Source organism: Zootoca vivipara, chromosome 7 (genome assembly GCF_965207765.1).
Source record: "Zootoca vivipara chromosome 7, rZooViv2.hap1.1, whole genome shotgun sequence".
Classification (NCBI taxonomy): domain Eukaryota; kingdom Metazoa; phylum Chordata; class Lepidosauria; order Squamata; family Lacertidae; genus Zootoca; species Zootoca vivipara.
The window spans coordinates 86,380,658-86,398,081 of NC_142590.1; the positions used below are offsets into that span (position 1 = coordinate 86,380,658).

The 17,424-nt window shown below is 45.5% G+C and overlaps 1 protein-coding gene across 2 annotated transcripts in view; it reads right to left on the reverse strand.

Annotated features, from left to right (window-relative positions):
* Positions 1-298: 298 nt before the first annotated feature.
* The window catches only part of GATA5 (GATA binding protein 5), a 49,733-nt gene continuing 32,607 nt past the window's right edge, over positions 299-17,424 (reverse strand). For both annotated transcript variants that reach the window (XM_035122892.3, XM_035122891.3), the window contains exons 3-7: positions 11,281-11,450; positions 4,960-5,085; positions 3,853-3,940; positions 2,296-2,420; positions 299-1,137 (exon numbers count right to left, since the gene is read on the reverse strand). In XM_035122892.3, coding sequence (XP_034978783.1) covers positions 982-1,137; positions 2,296-2,420; positions 3,853-3,940; positions 4,960-5,085; positions 11,281-11,450 — 665 coding nt within the window. In that variant the 3' untranslated portion in view covers positions 299-981. The remainder of the gene's footprint in view (positions 1,138-2,295; positions 2,421-3,852; positions 3,941-4,959; positions 5,086-11,280; positions 11,451-17,424) is intronic.

The window sequence follows — 17,424 nt, forward strand, 5'->3', positions numbered from 1 at the left end:
CTCAGATTCATTCACTTTCTTACATTTGTACCCTACCTTTCTCCAGCCAGGGAGTCCAGGGTGGTGGGCATGGGGTTCCAGGCCCTGATCAGACCCAGACCTGCTGAACCTCAGCAAGATGGTGACCTCATGTGCCTTCAGACCATACCCTGGGTGTATAATATGACAAGTAGGCAATGAAAGTCTTAATCCACAATGTGGCAGCTAGACTGATGGCTGGGAGTGGCCTCACCTCTGCTACAGTGTGATGGGCTGTTGTGTTGAGAAACGTTCTTCAACAGAATGCTTGGAAGAGCAGTTCAAGAGAATTTCTCTGTGTGATTTATTTTTTCAAAATGGTGATAAATTAGACACTCCAGAAAGGTAACACACTATCAGAATTATTTTCTTTTTAATATAAAACAGCAAATGTTTTAAAACAGGTTTATTTTCCTCTCCTTCCTCTCCCCTTCGCCTTGCCCACACCAGTAAACATTAGGAAGGCAAGGCTGTTTACATTTTAATAAAATTAAGTTACTTGGTGCCACTTTCTATTATAGTCTTTATTGGGAAGTGGAGTAAAATTGCACACAGGGGAGTCATAAAAAGAGGGGGGTTGAAATCACTGTGAACAAAAGTATAGATTCTGAGATTCATTTCTTTAAAATGGATCATGGGGAAGATAGATATCTCCTCCTCCGAACAGAGGTCTGGGTTTCTTCCCGCTTTCGATTGGTGCTGGTAAAATTTGAAAACTTTTAGAGAGCAGAAGAGACCCATAGAGTCAGATGTGTCAAAAGGTAGGCAATTGGCCATATTCAGTTCGAATGGTGCATCTTCCAAGGAAAAAGGAGCCAGCGTTTAGAAACACAGGCCCACATGGATTACCCAAAGTACTAAGGTAGGAAGGTCCTCTTTTTTTGCCTGCTATCCACTGACATCATGGGAACAACAGGTTCATCTGCTGCCTGATTTCAGTTTTTAAAATGGAAGACCAGTTTCCTAGGCCAGTGCCAGGGCGCACCAAGAGTCTTGGCGAAGAGAAACGCTGAGTCCTGACTGCTGGGTCATGGTGGCCGCAGAGAAGGCGTAGTCCTCTGGCTCGTACTTGAACTGGGTGTGGCTGTCAGCCAGCGCATCTTCAGATTGGCCTGGACCCTACGAGGATTTGCAAGAAAGAAATGAATGGGCTTGCTGTCCCCATTACAGGTGAAATTTCTATTGCATTGATTGCTTTAACCCCTGCCGTACAGACTAATATGTTTAACACGGGTCAGTCTTCCAGTCTTCCTGATCTCTGCAGCTCCTGGCTGTATACACAAAGAATGGGAAACCTGTACCCCTCCAGATATCGTTGGACTACAGCTCCCATCATCCTTGAGCAGTGGCCATTGTTGGCTTGGGCTGATGGGAATTGGAGTCCAACAACATCCAGAGAGCCACAGGTTCCCCATCCCCAACACACACCCTTCTTTATGCCACCCTGCTTCTAGTTTCCCTTTCAGTGTTTCTCAAACTTGGGTCCCCAGCATACCTGCCAAGTTGCTGTCAGAGAAATAAGGGACCGGGCCGAAAATAGCAGACCGGAAGTAGCGCTGCCACCATTTTGGAACTGGGCAGAGCATGCTCAGAAGTGACTTTTGATGCTGCTTTGCCCAGTTCCAAAATGGCCGTCGCGCCAGAAGTCGCAATGCAGCCATTTTGGAACTGGGCAGAGCAGCATCAAAAGTCGCTTCTGAGCATGCTCCGCCCAGTTCCAAAATGGCCGCCGCACCAGAATAAACTGGGGGAAAACAAAAAAAATCCATTTTTTTCAGCTAGGAACAGCTGGAAAAACGGGGATTTCCCAGGGAAAACGGGAGACTTGGCAGCTATGGTCCCCGGCTGTGGTTGGACTACAACTCCCACCATCCCTAGCTAGCAGGATGAGTAGTCAGGGATGATGGGAGTTGTAGTTCAACAGCTAGGGAGAAACACTAAACTCTTCTATTCCTTCTTCAGGTCTCCCGTTCATTCTTCTGCAGGACTCATCTCCATTCCCATAATTCCTTTGGTCTACTGCCAACTATGTCTCCCCCTTTCATAGACCTCCGTTTTTAATACGGGCCTTTATTTCTGCTCCGGCCTGCCATACTCTAAGACAATGCCTGATTTCTAACTGGCCCAGGAGGCTTTGAAATTACGGCAGCTTGGCCAATCACTGCTAGAGGAGTCCATCATTATCATCTCTACCAGCAGCACAAAATCCACGAGCATGCTACATATCATATCTTATCATTTGTCAAGATGTTCTGCAGTTCACCATCATCCATTTACCTGGGAAGCTGCCACGATCGACTGCCCTGGATATTGCGATGTTACAGAGGGTTCCGTTTTTAAAGTGACGGTGCTTTCAGAATTTGTGATGGAGGAAGGGGAATTGGTGGTTGAATTGGTGGACCCTGCAAGATAAAACGGTTTAAAGAATTCATACGTTAATGGAAGTGTGAAGCAGAAGCAGATTGCATTATTACTGCTAGTTATAAGCCATATGATTTATTCATATTTCCATCTCCTTCAAACTTCTGACATCTGTGCAAGGCCTCTGAGACCAAACAATTGCTTCTTTCTCAGGGGCGAGGAACTGTAAGGTCCAGGGCTGAATGTGGCCCATGAGGGCTATCTATTTGGCCCTTGGGACCCTCCCTAGACCCTACCCCACCCCATACTTCTCACTGGCTCGCCTCTGGGTGTTGCTTGAGAACTTTTGCCCAGCTGCCATGTTTTCTGGAACTGTGATAATGGCTCTTGCTTTGGGGATGAAGGATGAAGAGGGAGGGAGGGAGGGGAATCTATTACTTCTTTATTGCTAGAATCTAGCCTACTGTACAAAGGCAGCAATCACATCCAGTGCTTTCCCTGCTTTTGCCTCTGTGGCCCCAGCCATGACTGCATGTGGCCCCCAGAAAGTTCCTGCAATGGAATGCAGCCCTCAGATTGGAAAAGGTTCCCTCCCTGTTGTTTTATCCCATTACTAATAGCAAACTCAACCCACTGAGTGTCAATCCTTTTGCAGCCAAAACAATACTGTCCACACACAAGAGGAGCAGTCTTAAGGGAACCCCAAGGCTTGCACAAATAGAAAATACTTTAGAAAAATATCTTAATGGGGACGACAACCCCAAATAGCCAAACAAGGACTAAGCGTTTTAATTTTATCATTTATAATTTAATCTTAATTTTTATAATTGTCATCCTTCAAGCTCACCCTTTGCCCTTGCTTTAACCCTTATCCTTTGTTATCACAGAGGGTCTAACTAGTTGGCCAGCAGAATCATATGAAATAATTCTTTCTGGGTTGCATCTCCTTCAGACTGTGGGTTTGGCTAGGGTTGGATGTGTGTGTGTGTGAAGGTTAAACACAGAGAGAAACCTTGGCTGAACTGTAGATCACACACACAGAGAAAGATGAACTCTCTGTGTGAACACATGGGGTGGATCTACACACAGGGAGGGGGACGCTATAAATAAGTCAGAAATTAAATCGTTTTAAGAAAAAACAATGCTATGAAAAATTACAAATAATTTTGTTTGCTCTCCAGCACCACCTGGTGTTGCATCTTTACAATGCATTCAAAACACTATTTTTTTATTTTGTTTTTTTTACTAATGTAGCTGACTCCATAGTGTGTGTGTGTGAACTGTGTGAGCACTTTGTGAATTCTGCTTCACAATGGTAGAAAGAGTCAACATCGAAGGATCAAATCATGCAGATACTGCCTTCCTTTCCTTAATTCTGCAGTGTAGAAGGTTGGATTGTAAGCTCTTTGGAGCAGAACATCCATGCATGCACTGGGGCGGCATTTATTTTATATTTACTATTATTATTGATACCTGTTGAGGATTTTCCTTTGGTGATATTTTTAGGTTTCCTCTTCCTTGTCTGGATGCTTTCTTTTTTCATTGCCAGAGGTCTGGGTACCTTGACATCAAAAAGAGGAAGAATCGTCAGTACCAGCTTGCCTTTCTGCAGAGCACTCCAGTATTCACTTTATAGTCATTGTATCTGTGCAATGCACATGGTGTCCTTGTCCTTCAAAGGGGTTCATTTTTCTCATTGGCAGTCCTTGGGCTAGTAAATGCATGAGGCAGAGTATTTGGAGAACCTTACGACAGACAGGCACGCACGCACACCCACCCATATTTCCTCCAGTTTCCTTCCTACGCTACTGATTAGGAGAAATAGCTGTGGCTGAAGAGTACAGTATTTTTACTTCTTGAACAAGGATAGTCTTCTGTCTCTGGGACAGGTGAAACCTAGGTCCGCATTTTTGAAAGACGCAAAGCACACTGGCACAGGTTCTGGCCTGGCGGGAGATTCCACTTCTGAACTCAAATCAAAATGCTGTCCTTGGTGCAAAAAGCCTTGGTCAGCTTTGGACCCTGATTCCTTATAGACTGCCTTACCTCATAAGTACTGACCCAGACACCCAGAATAGTTGTCTGAAAGCTTTTCTCTCAGTGCCCTCTCCAAGAAACTTTTAGAGGAGAGCAATGAGAGAACAGGCCCTTTCAGTGGTAGCCCCTCAGCTGCAAAACTGAGGCAAATACTTGTTTCTTTCTCAAGTATTTGGGAACTGATGGAGACCACTATATTGTGCTGCCTTGTCCATCCTGTTGTTGGGTAGAAGGGTTTTTGTGACTGATTCTTTTGTGAATTGACTTTTAGAGTCGTTGTTTTTAAAAACATACAGGCCACTCTCAATTTGTGTGCGTTTGATGCATGCATGTGCCATGTTCGGCACCGGAAGGAGGCGGGCTTAATGCGCTCTGCCAATGCATGTGGTGACCTGGAACGTAACTCCGGCGTAAACTGAGGTGTGCGTGCCTGTATTTATTTCTGTATAATGTACTTGTTTCTGCATTTATTATTTCTTTGGGGCTTTGTGTTTGAAGAGACACATGCATAGAATACAAGGCTATTGAAAACAAGCTCCTTACCCCATGCAGTTTCATGTATAATCCACATGCGTTGCAGACGGGCTCCCCTTCTGCATTCCGTCTCCAGAGCGTAGTGTTGGTCGTATGGCAGTTAGTGCAGCAGAGACCGGCACGTCTAGAGGAGGACTGAAAAGGAAGATAGATAGATCTGTATGTAGGGTGGTGCTGAAGTGATGCATCACACAGGAAATGATCAAATCGGATCAAATCAGAGATAAAGCCCATTTCCTAGAAGATGAGGGGTTGATGTGACATCAAATATAAACATATCTAATTGCCTTTTAAAGCTATCCAGGATGGTAGTCACCACTACATCTTGGGGGAATGAATTCCATAGCTTATAGCAGGCACCCCCAAACTTCGGCCCTCCAGATGTTTTGGACTACAATTCCCATCTTCCCCCGACCACTGGTACTGTTAGCTAGGGATCATGGGAATTGTAGGCCAAAACATCTGGAGGGCCACAGTTTGGGGATGCCTGGCTTACAGCTATGTAAGGGGTAGAGAAGGTAATAACTGCACATCTGTTTGTTTTGCTATTAAAAACTTGGTCCCCACAAATGATGAATTAAGTGATGGGGAGCAGGAATCAGAACAAGATGTATTGCAAAGACTACAGTGGTGACCAGCATTTCAGGAAGATATAGGGCAGGGGTTCCCAAACTAAGGCCCGGGGCCGGATGCGGCCCAATTGCCTTCTAAATCCGGCCCGCGGATGGTCTGGGAATCAGCATGTTTTTACATGAGTGGAATGTGTCCTTTTATGTAAAATGCATCTCTGGGTTATTTGTGGGGCATAGGAATTCGGTCAATTTTTTTTTTCAAACTATAGCCCGACACCCCACAAGGTCTGAGGGACAGTGGACCGGCCCCCTGCTGAAAAAGTTTGCTGCCCCCTGACATACGTAGGGGGTGACACATTTTAGCATTCTGGTTGTGAACTTCCTGAACCCACACTTTTGTTCCCCATTTCTAGGCACAGGTTTGGGCTTTCCAGGTCCAGGCCTGAGGGTTGTTTTTTTTTTTTTTTTTGTCCTGCTGCTTTATACAGTGGTACCTCGGTTTATGAACACAATTGGTTCCAGAAGTCTGTTCATAAACTGAAGCGTTCATAAACTGAAGCGAACTTTCCCATTGAAAGTAATGGAAAGTGGATTAATCCGTTCCAGACGGTCCGCGGAGTAACCATTCATAAACTGAAGCGAACTTTTCCATTGAAAGTAATGGAAAGTGGATTAATCCGTTCCAGACAGGTCCGCGAAGTACTTAAACTGAAGCGTTCATAAACTGAAACATGGGTGTAATTGGTTCCGGAAGTCTGTTCATAAACTGAAGCGTTCATAAACTGAAGCGAACTTTCCCATTAAAAGTAATGGAAAGTGAATTAATCCGTTCCAGATGGGTCCGCGGCGTTCATAAACCGAAAATTCATAAACCGAGGTGTTCATAAACCGAGGTTCCACTGTATAATAATATATAGCATGAGGTCATCCCTCCTCCTCTTCCAGGTCACGTTCAACAGCAACTACAGCAAAAATGGCCAACGCTACAGACCTCAACAAAATTATTGGTTAAACACTGTGTTCACGATAATGAAAAAAAGTGCCAACAGATCACAGTATTGTTAATTAAAGTAAAATCAACCAGGACTGTAAGGATTGTTGTGATACTGTTTGATCAAACAGTGGCATGGCTTTCCCCCAAAAAACATCCTTAAGCAATGTCCTTTCTTAAGGGTCTCCTATCAGCTATCAGCCCCCTTATCAAACCACAGTTCCTAGGAATTTTTTGGGGGAAGCCATGACTGTTTAAAGACATATAAGAGTGATTGAAACATATGGTGTGACTGTGACCATAGCAGATGAGCCCTGTAGGTAGGAAAAGGACTACTCTTCCAGAAGAGGAACCATCAGTTTACAAATTCTCTCCAGCATTTAATATTAGTAGTAAAAGACTAAGGTCTATTTTGGTTGTCAGGGAGGGAGGGAGGGAGGGAGACACGCCACATTTGTTGCAAAAGTTCCAGCATTATTCTTACTGTGTTTTTTTTAAAAAAGAGAAAGTGAATTCCTCCCCCCTCCTCCTATCCCACTCTGCCTTTGCAGAGCTTTGACCTTGGCTAGGAAGTTGTTGACTTCAACATTGCGCCCCAATGTGTTTGTTTATACAAAACCAGACCGAGCCCTTAAAACAGAAAGTCCACCCCAGACTGCGTTCGGCAGCCAAATGCAGCTGATAAGCTTTTGGTATCGTGGACTTTGTAATGTGTTTCATTCAAAGCACGCAGGAAAGGCTCGTATGCAGCTTCAGCTACAAAGCCAGAGAACTGAACCAAGATGGAGAGTCTCACCCAGAGTCACTGTGGCTCAAACAACACATGATACTCAGCTGAACAATTATTTTCTCCAATTCTTTATGAGGTTGACTCTACACACAAGGGTTTGTGTGAAAGGCAGCTCCACTGTTTTGTACTCTGGTGTACACTCGTTGAATGTTACATGTGAATAAACGCGCCAGTGTGCAGCTCAGTGATTTGTCTGCACAAATTGTACATCTGTTGATCATACTGTGTGAGCACCCAAGGAACAGCCATGGGTCCATGCACCACTTTGGGCAAAAGATGCCTGCATTGCAGGGGGTTGGACTAGATGATCCTCATGGTCCCTTCCTATGATTCTGAGGGGAAGAGATGGACAACTCTCCCCTCTCTGGCTAATCTTCTCAAGGCACTTTAGTTCTTAGTCAAACTCTGGTTCCAGATGCAATATTAACCAGCAATATTAGGAAAGAGCTTATCTTCATGTCCAACTACTCTATTCCGAAGTTAAAAATGGGAAGCGTAATGCTGGTGGGTCAACAAAAGAGGTTCAAAGACTCTCTCAAGGCAACTCTTAAAAAATGTAGTATAAACACCAACAACTGGGAAACACTGGCCTGCGAGCGCTCCAATTGGAGAACAGCCTCTACCAAAGGTGCCATGGGCTTTGAAGACACTCAAACTCAGGATGAAAGGGAGAAACATGCTAAGAGGAAGGCACGCTTGGCAAACCCTCACCATGATCAACTCCTGCCCAGAAACCTATGTCCCCACTGTGGAAGGACGTGTGGATCCAGAATTGGCCTCCACAGTTACTTACGGACTCACTGATTGGAAGAAGAAGAAGAAGAAGAAGAAGAAGAAGAAGAAGAAGAAGAAGAAGAAGAAGAAGAAGAAGAAGAAGAAGAAGAAGAAGAAGAAGAAGAACAGCAAAACTAGGAAAGGGCTTATCTTCATGCACCATTGTGATTAGAATTGGACACTTTGCCCAGAATCTCCCCCTTTCTAACTTTGATTAAGGCAGATTCCAGGTGCACACTGACCAGCTGCCATCATGTATTTTTCTCTCCCTTTCCAATACTATGTTTAGGGCTTGAATAGTTTTAATCCGGCAAAGACAGATGAAGGTCATGGGAAATACCTTTGGAATCCCAAGGACAAGTCAACATTTCTGCTGCCAGGGATGTAAGATATATTCTCTAAACAACTGAAGGGGGAGGGAAGAATGTTATACTTTAAAGCTCGTTGAGTAACAGTGGAAGGGAAAGACGCATTGGGTTGTATCCAATGCTATTCCTGCTCAGAGTAGACCCATTGAAATTGATGAACGTGACTAACTCAGGGTCATTACTTTCAGTGGGTCTACTCCGAGTTAGCTGGAGTCCAGCCACAGAGTATAAAATTAGATGAAGTGTGAACTTGCTAAATGTAAACACAGGCAGTCTTGACTCCAACCATGAGGCGCCAGAGTTTCGCAGACTGAATCTGGGGAATGGCTGTGCATTTTGAAAGCTTGGGCTTCCTTTATGAAACCTAAAATCGAAACCCCAAACCTGAAAAGCAGGCAAAAAGAGAGAGAGCAGGGTATGCCTGGGGATTTGGGGGAAGAGAATAACAGTCACAATGGTTTTAAAGCCTGCATTTGGATGTATTCAAAATTAAATTGCAAGCAGATAAAGTCACATATTAGGGTGGCGCTGTGGGTTAAACCACTGAGCCTAGGGCTTGCTGATCAGAAGGTCAGCGGCTCGAATCCCTTTGACGGGGTGAGCTCCGTTGCTCGGTCCCAGCTCCTGCCAACCTAGCAGTTCGAAAGCACGTCAAAATTCAAGTAGATAAATAGGAACCGCTACAGCGGGAAGGTAAATGGTGTTTCTGTGTGCTGCTCTGGTTCGCCAGAAGCGGCTTTGTCATGCTGGCCACATGACCTGGAAGCTATACGCCGGCTCCCTCGGCCAATAATGCGAGATGAGCGCGCAACCCCAGAGTCGGTCACGACTGGACCTAATGGTCAGGGGTCCCTTTAAAGTCACATATATATTAAGAACATTTTGCAAAAGGTTCCATAAAAGTTCCTACACTGAATGCACACTTTCTTGCTGAAGAGAGTCTGACCCTGTAGGCATCCTGAGATGTGTCTCAGTGGCAGAATGCAAAGATCAGGCAGAGGAATGGGGAATAAGGATGATCTCATCTGCACATTGGCTCCAGGTTGCTTAAGACTTTGTATATCACCCACCTCCAAGATACAGGCACCACCCAGCCACAATGCTTCCAGATTCTCTGGATGTAAACTAAAGCTTATTAAACTGGATTAGACAGATTCCTGGTGGATAAGGCTACTCACCAGGATGGCTCTGTGCCTTCAGTACAGGCGGCAGTAAGCCTCTGAATACCAGTTGTTGGAAATCACAAGTGTGGAGAGGAGTCTTGCACCCGGGGGTCTTGCTTGTGGGCTTCCCATAGGCACCTCGTTGGTTGCTATGAGAACGGAATGTTGGACTAAATGGGCCTTGGGCCTGATCCGGGGGGGTTCTGGCAGGCACCTTTCCTTGTGCAGGAGGAGAGAGCAGCCCCAAGGTCTCTAGAGCATTGGCATCCACTCAGTTTGCAAAGAGCTTCAGAATATAAGCAGTCGCCTGCTGGATCAGACCCATGGTGTGTGTGGGGGTAGGACACACACACAGAGGGGGGGGGAGACCAGCACCCTATTTTAACTAGTATCATGCCAGATACTTCCAGGAAGCCCATTAACCAGAACAGGAAGGCACAGCAACTGGTATGTAGATGTTACTGACTCTGAAAATGGAGGTTCTAATCTGCCTATTAGGTTAGAAGCAAAAGAGGGAAGCAAGGGCTCTGTGGAAATCAGTCTGCTCACTCAAAATTATAACACTATGCATTCCAGACCACAGTATTATAGCTCAGTTGGTAGAACATGAGACTTTTAGTCTCAGGGTTGTAGGTTCAAGCCCCCCATTGGGCAAAAGATTCCTGCATTGGACTAGATGACCCCCGTGATCTCTTCCAAGTCTACAATTTCTATGATTCTATGACAGGGGTCCCCAAACTAAGGCCCGGGGGCCGGATGCGACCCAATCACCTTCTAAATCCAGCCCGCGGACAGTCTGGGAATCAGCATGTTTTTACATGAGTAGAATGTGTCCTTTTATTTAAAATGCATTTCTGGGTTATTTGTGGGGCCTGCCTGGTGTTTTTACATGAGTAGAATGTGTCCTTTATTTAAAATGCATCTCTGGGTTATTTGTGGGGCATAGGAATTCGTTCTTTTTTTTTTTCAAAATATAGTCCGCCCCCCCCCCAAGGTCTGAGGGACAGTGGACTGGCCCCCTGCTGAAAAAGTTTGCTGACCCCTGTTCTATGATTTATTCATTTCTACATCGAAAATCTCTCCCTCCCTCTTTCCTCCCATGCAATGTGCAGAGCCTCAACTAAACAATGTAAGGAATAAAATCCAATGGAAATACAGAAATGGGTTGGGTCATCTGACAAGAAGCTGGTAAAAACTGTAAATCGTTTTCATAAGGCGGCTTGCTGAAATAATCAAAAATTAAGTTGGCTTGTGAAGCTGACTGCAGACGATGCCAACTTGATTTCACTGGAAAGAGAATTCCATACCCCTGGTACATCTGCAAGCAGAGAGAATGTGGATTTCAGACCCAAATGTGGCCCCAAGGCATTTCAATCTGAAACCGTAGAAATCTGCCCAGATCTCATACCTTTTCCAGGCCCATGACCAGATCTCTGGCTCACCTGGATGGAAAGTGGCATGTGTCTGGCCACACCCACCATAGGTATGTGGCCCCTGAAAGGTTGCTCATGACTGAGTGTGGCCCCTGGCCTGAAAAATGTCCCCTCCCCTGACACCTAAGACCCCCAGAAGCAGTAAACACAAAAGGCAATCCAATATTAAAGACCAGGCAAGGTGGAAGTGGAGAATCCTTTAGTAAAACAGAAGCCAACTGAGGGTTATTCAGACTTACCAGCCTTTTCTGGGGCTTGATGAGAGGCCGGTTAATGCCATTCATTTTGTGATATAGACCACAGGCGTTGCACAGGTAATGCCCTGTCCCATCTTTCCTCCAAAGGGGAGTGGACATCGCTCCACAGTTAACACATTCTCTGCCATCCCCGGGGAATTCCTCCAAGAACTCTGAAAGTGAAATGAAAGGCGAGACACATTTCGTTAGGCATTCAAGTGGGGACTCGGTCCCTTCATAGCATCGAGACAAGAGACACCGTAGCACATCTCAGAAATGGTAAATCTCCTAACTTGAAGTCATGGAATGGGAATGATGGCATCAGAAAGCCCACAGGCTAGGTTTTGAAGCTCCTTACAGAGGCTCCCTCCAGACATCCTTTCCATTGCATTCATGACAATTTGTGCTCATGATGGGGCAGGACAGTCACAAGAGATCCCACTGTCAATACTGCTTGTACCTTCAATTTGGGGTGCGGTTGCCTCATTGCTTCACATCTAATTGGTGCATATCCCCTTAACTTCCTGCTGAAATCCCACAGGATCCATACCACAAATATTCTGGTTTATTTTTGTCCCGCTTTTGGTACGCCATAGCCTCTTGGGGCAGCAGTAAATGGTGGATTGGGGAACTAGGCAGAGGGCCTTCTCACTAGTGGCCCCCACCCTGTGGAACACCATCCCATCAGATGTCAAGGAAATAAACAACTACAGTGGTACCTCGGGTTACAGGCGCTTCAGGTTACAGACTCCACTAACCCAGAAATAGTACCTCCGGTTAAGAACTTTGCTTCAGGATGAGAACAGAAATCGTGCGGTGGCGGCAGTGGGAGGCCCCATTAGCTAAAGTGGTACCTCGGGTTAAGAACAGTTTCAGGTTAAGAACGGACCTCCAGAATGAATTAAGTTCTTAACCTAAGGTACCACTGTACCTGACTTTTAGAAGACTTCTGAAGGCAGCCCTGTTTAGGGAGGTTTTTAATGCTTGATGTTTTGTGGTGCTTTTAATTCTGTTGGGAGCCACCCAGAATAGCTAGGGAAACCCAGACAGATGGGCTGGGTATAAATAATAAATTTATTTTTATTATCATCATCATCATCATCATCATCATCGCAACTGATGAACAGGAACAAATCCACCACTAACATCCTTTTATCATGTCAATAATGTTACAGGATGAACCTGCCCCCCCCCACTTTCCCCCAGAGAAATCCATTGCATTCCCTGGGAGTGACAGAAGGGCAAAGAATTTCAAGGAAGGATGAACCTCGTAGAGGACATTCCTTCCTGCTCTCCTCAAACACAGCTTCGGGGTTATTGTGTGCACAAACATCTGTGAGTCGGGTATAACATTGGACTAAGGGCAAGAAGCTCAATCAGTGTGACCAAGAGACAAGAAAATGACCACAATGTGTATACAGTACTGTATATTTAACACAAGGGACTGGGCTTGGGCCCTGAAAGAGAGAACCAGCCTGGATGGGTTGTGTCTTAGGTGAGAGCCAAGAGGTTGAGAGATAATAATAATAATAATAATAATAATAATAATAATAATAATAACTTTTATTTATACCCCGCCCTCCCCAGTCAAAACTAGGCTCAGGGCGGCTCACACCAATAAAATTACAATTAAACATAAAAAGCAATTGATTAAAATACAGATTAAAATACAGTATTAAAATTTATCCATTCTTAAGGAAATCAGCCCTGAGTGCTCCCTGGAAGGACAGATCGTGAAGCTGAGGCTCCAATACTTTGGCCACCTCATGAGAAGAGAAGACTCCCTGGAAAAGACCCTGATGTTGGGAAAGATTGAGGGCACTAGGAGAAAGGGACGACAGAGGACGAGATGGTTGGACAGTGTTCTCGAAGCTACGAACATGAGTTTGACCAAACTGCGGGAGGCAGTGCAAGACAGGAGTGCCTGGCGTGCTATGGTCCATGGGGTCACGAAGAGTCGGACACGACTAAACGACTAAACAACAACAATTAAAATTTAAAATGCAGCCTGATTTAAAGTAGTCTATAAATCCAAGCCATGAGGGAGGAAAACACAGGGGTCAGACTAAGTCCAACCCAAAGGCCAGGCGGAACAGCTCTGACTTGCAGGCCCTGCGGAAAGATGACAAATCCCACAGGGCCCTGGTCTCCTGTGAAAGAGCGTTCCACCAAGTTGGGGCCAATACTGAAAAGGCCCTGGCCCTAGTTGAGGCCAATCTAGCCACCTTATGGCTCGGGATCTCCAGAATATTGTTGTTTGTGGACCTTAAGGTCCTCCACGGGGCATACCATCTTGAAAACAGAGGTGAGTTGGAAGGAAAAAGAGGGCATGAGGTACCACCAGTACTCAGTTACAGTATTGCTATCAGTATATAGAACTTTAGCTGAAATTCCTGCATTGCTTTCCTGGATTAGATGACCCTTTGTGTCCCTGACAACTCTACAAGTCTATGATATGAGAAGTGAACACTTAAAACCAATAGTTTCCACTTTGTATTATTGGAGAAGGTAAAAAAAGGTAAAGGACCCCTGGGCGGTTAAGTCCAGTCAAAGGCAACCATGGGGTTGAGGTGCTCATCTCGCTTTTCAGACCGAGGGAGCCGACATTTGTCCACAGACAGCTTTCCAGGTCATGTGGCCAATGTGACTAAACCACTTAGCCAAAGCACATGGAAACACAGTTTACCTTGCCACCTCAGAGGTACCTATTTATCTACTCGCACTGCTATGCTTTTGAAGTGCTAGGTTGGCAGAACCTGGGACAGAGCAACGGGAGCTCACCCATTTGTGCAGCTTCGAACCACCGACCTTCCGATCGGCAAGCCCAAGAGGCTCAGTGGAGACCACAGCGCCACCCGCATCCATATTGTATCATTGGTATCTTCTTCCAGATTGCATTTTATCCCTGCAATCTGCAACGTGCTGTACAGTCATACCTAGGTTTGCAACCGCAATTCGTTCCAGGGAGCCGGTTGCTCCCCGAGTTCATTGTAAACCGAGGGGTTCTTCTGTGCATGCACGAAGTGCCGATAGAGCGCTTCTGTGCATGTGCGTGCTGCGCAGAAGGCTTCTGCGCATCCGCGCACCATGGAACCCGGATGTAAACACTTCCGGGTCCGCGGCGGTCGCAAACCGATCGGTCGCAAATGGAGGCGGTCGCAAACCGAGGTATGACTGTATTATTTTGGGGTTATGAGTGCAGCTGTGTGTACTGTTGTAGTTTTAACTGTGTTTTTACATGCCTTCCTATGAGAGACAGGATAGAAATACAAACAAAATAGATTGTTAGGATTTCACTGATGTTCATGAAGCTGAGGTGTATTTTGCCCGAGGGGTTTAGGATCAGAGAATTAAAAGGATCAAATTTCCAATACTTGTCTCTTTCTTATGTTTTTAAGAGGCAGCCATGTCTCTCCTGAACTAGACAAGTAGAAAAATGATCTACATCCCCTCCAGTCAGTCCACACACCCCTTTTCAGTTCATTTCTTGTATTCTTTAATTAGTAATAAATGTATTGTCAATGAAGCGGCCATAACTAATAGCCACTGACATCCGAGGAGACTCGGAGGAGTGTATGGCTTCCATTTGCCCCCAGAAAAAATCCTTGCTTTGTGCTGTTTGAATGGGCGAGATGAAGTGCGACCCAGCTTGGTTGTAAAAATAAATGATCGGGATGATGTTATTGTAAGATGATAAAAGGGGAGGCGGAGGAGATGGGGAGACTTCCCTGATTTCAATCAAGCGGTGCTGCTTGCTGACTGGTGGCGACAGGCAGACTGGACAAGACCTGGTGGAATGTCTTTGGCTGATGGAGAAGGTTGGGGGATACTGAGCCCTGGGTATCAATCACACCGACAGCTCAGAGCTGACAAATGACAGACTCCGGGTAGAGGTTCGGAGTCAGTTTTACAGCATTACGCCGGCCAAATACTGACCTCGTGGTAGGCAAGGACTCGAGAACTCTGCTCCGGTGGAGGGTCAGAGCTGAGCCTGCAGGCACACATATTTGCCCTATGCTTAGCTTTTAGGGCTGCAGAGTTTTAAAGGAGTCAGATCCATGTTAAATGCCAGCAAAGACTGATTTCTCTTTAATTCCTTTCAGCAGATACACACCACAGCCAAATCAGGCGCAATAGTTTTAATAGTAAGGACCGACTTAGCTTGTCAGATGGGAGGGCAGCATCTCCTACGGTGTGCAGTAAGTGAAGTCTGTCTACCCCTTCCTGGCTTAGCCTCACTCTGGATTATTATTATTATTATTATTATTATTATTATTATTATTATTATTAGTTTGTATGCTTGGAGAATGGTAACTCAATATTTGAGGGAAAGAGGACACTGCAGTTTTTGGACCCCGCACCAAGAATGCCTCACACGCACCTTAGCTACATAGGCTTGTATCATAAGAGGATATAATTTAGAAGGTGCTCTTGACCAAATAAAAAGGGCAGATTCACAGCCGACCTCCATCAATGCACTTTCGGAGCTGTATGCCGCTGCAATGAATCAAGAGACCATTAAATAAAATAGAGATTGAATCTGATAATCTTAAAATGGAGGTATAGGTACAACAGACACATTTTATCCAGGAGAAGGATAAATATAGGGAATATATAGATATGGGCTGCATCCAGCTAGTGCTTAATCATGGTGAGCTGTGCAATCCTATGCAAGGCAGAAGCAAGTCCTGCTATGTTTAATCTACTCCCATCTAAAAGAGTGAACGGGACGCAGGTGGCACTGTGGGTTAAACCACAGAGCCTAGGGCTTGCCGGTAAGAAGGTCGGCGGTTCGAATCCCCACAACGGGGTGAGCTCCCGTTGCTCGGTCCCAGCTCCTGCCAACCTAGCAGTTCGAAAGCACGTCAAAATACAAGTAGATAAATAGTAGATAAACAAGTAGATAAACAGCGGGAAGGTAAATGGCATTTCCGTGCTGCTGCTCTGGTTTACCAGAAGCAGCTTTGTCATGCTGACCACATGACCTGGAAGCTGTACGCCGGCTCCCTCGGCCAATAATGTGAGATGAGCCCCGTAACCCCAGAGTCAGTCACGACTGCACCTAATGGTCAGGGGTCCCTTTACCTTTAAAAGAGTGAACAGGGTTGTAGCCTTAAAGTCATATAATAGCTAGGGTGGGGGCCACACGAAGAAGACCATGCATGTGGTGTTCTTATTGTCATTTTTAGTTATTCAGTTTTTTACCTACCCTTCACTACAAGGTCTCTGCAATTTAAAATGCAATGCTAAAATCAATTTAAAACAAATGTCAAGGTATGTATATGAAGAGATGTGGGAAAGAGTGTTGAATATGCATGCATACATTAAAGTGAACATATGCTAGTCTACATTTATAAATGGAATTGCATGACAGGCATATGTCAAGAATGCTTTGGTGGTGTTTCCTGCTTGGCAGGGGGTTGGACTGGATGGCCCTTGTGGTCTCTTCCAACTCTATGATTCTATGATACATGCAATCCTAAGCATAGGGTGTGTTGACTACACATCAAGATGACTGCCTCTCTGGTGCCATATGAAGTCACATGCGTTTTAGAGAGATACTCCCTCATCCAGTTGTATTTAGAGATCTTCTAGACACAATGTGGTGTGTTATTCCCCATCAGTTTCAGATTCTATATGCAGTTGGACCAAGAAATGTCAAATTATGTGGAGCATTGGGCAGACACATAAAGTGACAGATATGCCCACAGACTATTTTGCTGATGTGAGGGCACTCACACAACCAAGGAAGCCAACCCATGCAGAATACCCAGAGGGGATGTCTATCGTGCCAGTGGAGGCTGGTCCATTAGAGTGAATATGGCACTGCCCCACACCAACCAGAGTCTGCCCTCAGCCAGCCCCCACCTGCCTATCTTATATCTTTCATCCAGTCCATAGGGTGGCAGTGCCTGTCAGCTTCCTCCTCCTCAGTCTCAGTGTTGCTCTGGGAGAGCTCAGCAGGGAGAAGGATGGGGTCCTGTCGTTGGTTCTGGCTCTCCATATATTCTTGGATCTTCCTGCCCTCTGCCCTACCAGTCACCAATGGATTCCAGTCACCAGTCCAGGTCACCCCACCCCAATACACACAAAAAACATGCAGAGGAGCTACAAGCATACTCCAGTGGTTGCTGCTGAAAGTCCCAA